Genomic DNA, 7,500 nt, shown 5'->3' with positions numbered 1-7,500 from the left:
AATGATAGTCCATTTTACTCCTAAGAAGTAATTTCTTTGTTCAAAACTTTACATTTAAATAACACCAAGGAAAGACAAATTTGTAAAATTATGTCACCTATGAATTTGTTTTCATATTCTCCCCACAGTTTTTATTTTTTTTCTGAAATATATTGAATATGTTTGAATTAAAAGCAAAAACTGCATTAATTTTATAGAAAAGACATTTCAATCTCTAATGAACTTAAAGGCCCATTCTAAAACACACTCACAGAAGGACAAATATTCAATAACCTTAAGTTTTCTACCTATATTAGTATAGTAAAAACATAACCAAGGGAAGAGACATTTACAAAGGTTTTTGAATGTTTATTTATCAAATTATTACATATCTTCCTGTAGGCACTTTCTGGAGTGTCTTTTGTAGACACCTACTATACCCATTGTGTTAAATCACTTCTAGAAGGCACTCCACAAACATGCAATACATGACTGGAGTTTCTAGGTTATCAGAAGGACATAACTTTTTGTGTTTACTCTTGTTGATGATTTATATCAACAAACTGTGTAGAACAAAGTAAACTTTAGACTCAGGTTATAAACACACCTTACAGATTTATCATAAAATGCTCTAGAGTACTATGAAGCATAGCCATGGTTTGACTCTGTTTTCTTTTTAAGATCTAACCAGAGCTTTGAAGAACAAGAAAGTTACTTCTTTACATTTCCCTTCAGAACACATTGTCTTTTAGTGCTAAACTGCAATGTTCATTTTCAGTTGTTAATTTCACTTGCTTTTATAAATGCCATCTCCTGTCTTCTCGCACAAAATATAATTTGACTATTAATTCTTAGGACTCTTACTGAGGGTAGTTAGTAGGAATATGATAGCACCCAGTGATATGATGTTTCCTGTAAATAGATTAAAGGTAGAGAAGGTCTGTCCTGAAAACTGCATTAATTTAAGGCAACTTGTAAAAACAGGCTATTCCTGGGACTTTGGTAGATATTTAATTCTTACGATGGTTAAAAAATATTTTAAAACAAAATAAAAATTATCTTCCTAATGATTAGTGTCTGTGAAAAGAGACATAATTCCAAAATAATACGGAACCTATTCAAAGTGTTATGTCTAGCTCTTTTAAAAGATTGTTCTTGAAAACAATGCCTAAAGGTTAAAACATATACTCTAAGATATGTTAAGGTTAGTACATATACTCTAAGATAACTTTCTAAATACTGTTATTTAAAATAACGATTCTATTAAATTTTACTGTCATGTAGGCATTTGCTTTAACTTTCGAGATGCAGTCTGTCTCATATATTAACTTTAAACTGTGAGTGATATATCACTTAGTTTGAAACAGTTTTCAATAATAATCATTATATTTTCATTTTAATGATTTTTGTAAACATTTGGTCTGAATGCAATCCAGAATTTTCAAGAAATAACCTTTATTTTCAAACAAATCAAATATAATCTCGTTGTCAAACAGGTATATTCATTCTGACCTAATATTAAGTATATGCTTTGAAAGCTTTCTGCTCTCTGTCACTATTTCCACAGACCCGAATCAGCGAAGAATGGAGTGGCTATTCTTTGGCTGAAAAGAATATTTCATTGACAAACAAAATTGGGAAAAATGAATCAATCATAGAAAAAGAATAATGGGCTACTTAAAAGTGTACCGTTATTGGGCAGTTGTTGACTTTTCTAGATTTAAATGAGAACTGCATTTTTCTGAGTCACTAGCAAAAAACAAAAAGTGCTCTTTAACGTGATCAAAAGAGGTATATTCAAAACATCTTGGAATGAGTTTTCAAGAAAAGCAACATAGACGATCACAGTGTTTAGATGGTTCACAATCTCTCAGCAAATTTCAACTAATTAACAGCTAATATTTGCAGCTCTCACAGGCAAGCATCTGTGTTATGAAAAGTCCTTGTGGTCCTTTTCACCTTCGCTTAGACTTGGAAGAAATTCATTGTATAAGCAAGTATCAAGTAATGTGGCCCTCTGGTGGAAAACTAAGTATCACGTTCTGCAGCACAATGTTAGACAGTAAACTAGAAGCTATCCAATATTTGTTACAAAGCTTTACAGATCCTCCCGAAAATCACCCTGTGAACTTAATTAATAGCCTGACACCTGAAGGGCACTCTGGCGCCGGCATGACGTAACGAAGATGAAAATCCTATCTTTCCTGATACTTCAATCAGGTTCCAAATAATCATAAATTCTCAGCATCCTTCAGCTGCACACAACATGCTCAAATTGCTACGAAGACATGTTTCACATGGAAGCAAACAGGCCGATTGGTTTTAAGGAATCACTGAAGAAAACAAAACTTACCTGCTGTTGTTGCAGATGCAGCAGTTCTACTGTGCTTACTTCAGAGCTGGTGTCACCACTGGATCTCCCATCTCTGCTGCCAGCATCTAATTGGCTGCTTAGAGTGCTCATTCCATTTTGATTCATTGAACTGTTGCTTATTGTCTCTGTCGCAGATTCCTGCATCATGACTTAATACCTAAAAGTGATTAAGAAGTATCAATTAACACACGTTACACCTTCACACTTCCATTATCAAGATGTCCCTCTCTGCCAATTACAGAGACAGCATCTTTAGAAGGAAAAAAAAAAAACCGCCTTGAATAGTCATTTACCAAGAAGAGCAATACAAATTCAGCTTTCATCCAGATACTAATCACTGAAATGATGGTTTCTATAAGCAATTTTTGTGTGGTTACATTTAACAGCCAAAGTAACATACCATGCATAGAGCATGGTCAATAGCATTTATGAACGACCACATTTTAAAGTCTACCTATAAAACCAGCTTAAATGAAGGCACGATTGCACACTCTGTTCTATGTTTCCTATTATCTACCTTTGACAACCATGGATGACTATACAGCCTTATTTTAAATATTCACTATCTTGATTCTGTCAGATTTTTACAGCACATCTTATGCAAGGCTGTTGTTTAATGATGCACAGCTAATCATACAAAATTAAAATTTTGTAAGGGTGTTACAAATCATATGGTATCAACCAATGATAAATAGTATAATGGGTTTCTTTTTTTTTTGTGACTAAATAAAATTTTGCCTTGGAGGCATTTTAAGAAAAAGCTCCTGCTGCAAACACGTCAGATATTGCCTATTTTTTTAATCAAACAGCTCATATTCATTTATTTTTCTGACATTTAAAACATTTAATACTGTCCTTCCTGGGAAGTAATTAAGCTTATGCATGAGCAGCAATCAAACTGTTCACTTGAAGATGACTTAAAACTCAATTTTAACATAGGCAAATAAATGAAAGTATATATAAAATTAATTTTCCAGGCATGTATTAGATATGAAAGCTGGAAATAAAATCTATCAAGAATATCACTAATGATTGTGCTAAAAACAGCATAAATTATGCATATTACCTTCTCTACAGTAATAAATGTTTTATCATTTTCACTGCATAAATATACTGTACTTTCAGGATAGCAGTGAGATGTCCTGCCAAGATCAGTGGAAATCCTTGCAGTAAATAAAGAACCAATGTGCTTTTACAAACCAGAATTCCACAGTACATCTTGAATCTGTGGTTTAGAAAGATCAGTTTTGGCTCTCAGAGATATCTAAATCCTGTCCTATAACCTAATAGCTGCACTTCTCTGTTTTACTTCTGCGGACAGGATTTCAGAAACAACCTGGCTGCGCTGTGACTTTAATAGCAATGCTAGACAGACAGGAGACTTAGCCTAAAGTAAAGAAGGACGTTAAACTTATCACTCAATCTAATTTCTTTTAACTAGGTGACTTCACTATTTTAAACTTGGTCATATTTTAAGACTTTTGTCCATTAAACAATTTTAATGCATTTATTACAGAGCAAATGTGAGCTTAATGTCTTTTCGTGTCATGGAAAAACCCTCTTCCCCAGATTCTTACAAAATGTGATCATGGACACACACACATAGACACACACACACACACACACACACACACACACAGAGATATATCCCATAGAGATTTTTTGCATACTAATATTATAATTATTAAAAATTAATAGTTATAATTTAATAGCCTTAACAGGTATTTTTATCAAAGCCTAAATTATTAGATTATTTCTAGGACTCTAAAAAAGTCAATTAAAAAAAGAAAGACCTGCTGATTTCTAAAAGACCACCAGTAACTGGGCAAGCAAAACAAGTTAGTATAAGAAAAACTACATATACAACTTAAGCTGTTCTGATAAAAAAGAAAAATAAAAAGTCACAACAACAAAAACCCCATAATCACAGAGGAAGCAATTGCTATAACTACAGTAAACAACTTTTGAACCAAATGTGCTTATGAATAAATAGGTTTTGTTAAACACCTTATTGAACATTAACAAAGAAAAATCACACAAATGAAAACTGATATACAGTGATGGATTTTATAGGAAAAAAAAACAAAGCTAATACTCTTTTCTGAGATTAGGCAGCTAATAAGTATTCAAATTAGGCATAAATTTTACATGCACAATGTTTAAAATATTCAGAGAAAAGGTCTGATTGCCTTTACTACTTATATGAAAATTATAATTTGGGTCCTCTGCAACTGTAGAAACATAGATATAACTTCTACTACATATTGCATTTAAATTTTACTTTTGACAATAGATCCCGAGTATATGTGTATATATGTGTTTTTACTTCATCATCGAAATTTATTTGAAATACTTATTACCTCTGGGTTGAGTTTGCAACACAAAGAATAAAAATTTTTTAAAAACTGTATATTCAAATGCAGCAGACAAATGCAGTATTTAATATCAACCTTTGTATAGTCAACATCGGAACTAATTGGATGAATTAAAGAATTCTGCATATATTATTGTATTATAATCAAGGCCATCAAATAATTAAGAATAATCAACAAGCAAGTCATGGGTCTAAATCTTTATTACAATTATAAAAACCCACATAACTTCCAATTCCTATTATCCAGAGGATTTTATTATACCTTGTGGAATTTTTGACTTTATAAAACCCTAGAGTATAAACTGTGATTCACATTTTTGGTTCAATCATCTAAGAGGTAGTAAAATCACGCTTAAGAAAAACAATAACAGTGATAGCACCTTTTTCTCTATAGAACAAAAGCATCTGACCCAACATTCACAGGCAAAAAGAAGGGCAACTGTGTAATCAGAGGATTCTAATGTACATATCACCTAAAGAAGACAGCTTGGAGCATGTCCACTATAAAGGAGATCTATCTTCAAGGATAATGAAGATGCTTTTCAGGATCTACTGAGTTTCTCCTAGTGATCTCTCCACACCTACTTTCTACTAGAGAAAATACGTCTGGCACAATGTGAGGTGCTGTTTACCTTTTAAAGTATATTTTAAATAATTACAAATCCAGCATATTCTTTCAAAGTCGATGTGCTTGTGATCCCAAACACATCAAACTAAATTATTCATTCTTCTCAATCCTACCACAAACATTTTACAAAAATCAGTGAAAATAAATTCCGGATAATTAAAGGGAAAGGTGAAATTGGGAGTCGCTGTCTTAATGTTTGTCTGAACTGTTAGTTAAACCTTTAAATCTTTCATCATACACAACTTTTCAGCCACATCAGAAAATAACTCTTCAGATCTTGCACTCCAATGATACAGTTCTACTTTTCTCCCTTGCATTAAGTTTTCCTTTCTTTCCTTTTTCTTTCTTCTTTTTTTTTTTAAGCAAGTCACTGTACAGATACTTATTCTCTACACCACTTCCCTTTTGAAACATTAAACTGACACTGGAACTGACTGCACAAGATTGCATTTTCTCTTCCTAAACAACTTGAATTGAAAGGTTACTTAGTGTAACAATATTTACTTGCAGAATTGTGTTGTTACCAAGGGTATAATGGATGGTGGCTATGCAGGTTTACGCAAGAATGAGTGAAGCATGAGGCATTAGCCATGTGTTTGACATGTTTCAAATTGCTATAATCCAGCATTAAACACACCCAGCAATTCATGCCATTTCTTGCAGCCATAATCTTGAATAAAGCGTGCACAACCACTTATTATATAAATTAGTATATGACTCCCTGTTATAGTCACAACAGTGCTTTTGTGTTTATTTTGCATCAAGATGTAGTCTTTTATTTGTACAAATAGCAGGATATAAAGACATAGCTCAATTAGACCTCCTTACTTTATGATAGGGTAGTACTGAATGCTAGACTTGTTGGTTTTATTTTTTCCTTTTAGAGTTATAGGTTCCGTTGGTATAAAACTGTACCATGTGAGATAGACATTTGCCAGAGCGATAACAGAAACCTGCATATATCCTATTCCATATTCACTACAATGTTCAAAAGTTCAATACTTGACCTGGGCCAGTACAGTTAACTGTGTTCACCACCACCAGGGACACTATTGGTCCTTGCTACTTAGTCAACTTCTTTTCTCTCAGGTTCTCTCTCTCTCTCTTAGGTTCTCTCTCTCTCATCTTTCCTACCTCTCTCCCTTCCTCCTTCTCTTCCATCCCCTACCCTGTGTGCGTGTGTGTGTATAAGTGTGTGTATGTATGTGTGCGGATAGATAGATGTGGATACACTGATCAATCAAACTATATATGTCGAGGATGGTAAGAAGGGAAAAATTACCGCTACTACTCCCCACGCTCCCCCATCCACATAAATGTACACTCCATCCTATAATCTTGGTGCCTTAGTATTAAATCTCATTTTTTTCTTTGCCATTTAATTAAAGCAAATGGATGATGGAGAAAATGACTTCCTGGGAAACTGAGAATAAATAATAGTCCACATAAAAAGTTTTAACTATGTCTGTGAACTTCTTAAACAAAATTAGTTATAGTGACATCAAAGAACATTTTGTGTCCAGTACCTTCTAGCGTCTAATTCATCAACCAAATGTGTACATTGAATCCAAAAGATTTTGAATATGGCATATAAAGAAAAGCATGAAATCATAAAGGCATGTGTTCTTAAATAATTCTTAATCATTTTTAAATTATCAGTATTAAATATTCCTAAATATTCCTACGCAAACTCACACAAGAAAGCATTCAGTATGAGGAAAACCTACATATGCAACAACAAACCACATACATTTACCTCAAAATATCAGCTAAATTCTGATTTTGAAAACTTGACTGAATTACAAAACTTTTGAAAGAAACTAGCATTTAAATAATGATAACTTCTGTGCTCTAGTGGAATTAATTCATCATGGACACCATGCACTGTGCATTTGAAATCTAGTACTGCTTTGCTAAAAGTCTTTAATGCTAAGATTGCCTAATAAATCAAAATGCCAAATATGAAGGACATAGTTGAATGTGTAAGAACAAAAATTGAACAAGCACACGAATATTTTTAATTTTAAACAACTGAAACAGGATGTCTTGTAAAATATGATTTAGGAAGGGATATCTGTTGTTACAGCAAGTGATATGATCTTTATTATAACAAGTGATACGATTGTAAGTAAATGAAAATTAAGT

At 32.8% G+C, this 7,500-nt stretch overlaps 1 protein-coding gene across 15 annotated transcripts in view; it reads right to left on the bottom strand.

Annotated features, from left to right (window-relative positions):
• Window positions 1-7,500, bottom strand: part of FOXP2 (forkhead box P2) — a 543,660-nt gene that overhangs the window by 248,931 nt on the left and 287,229 nt on the right. For all 15 annotated transcript variants that reach the window (XM_057304321.1, XM_057304320.1, XM_057304317.1 and 12 more), the window contains one exon: window positions 2,333-2,510. In XM_057304321.1, the coding sequence (XP_057160304.1) occupies window positions 2,333-2,500 (168 nt within the window). In that variant the 5' untranslated portion in view covers window positions 2,501-2,510. The remainder of the gene's footprint in view (window positions 1-2,332; window positions 2,511-7,500) is intronic.

The sequence above is a fragment of the Ursus arctos genome, unplaced genomic scaffold (assembly GCF_023065955.2).
Source record: "Ursus arctos isolate Adak ecotype North America unplaced genomic scaffold, UrsArc2.0 scaffold_3, whole genome shotgun sequence".
Lineage (NCBI taxonomy): Eukaryota > Metazoa > Chordata > Mammalia > Carnivora > Ursidae > Ursus > Ursus arctos.
This window is presented reverse-complemented; position numbering and strand designations above follow the sequence as displayed.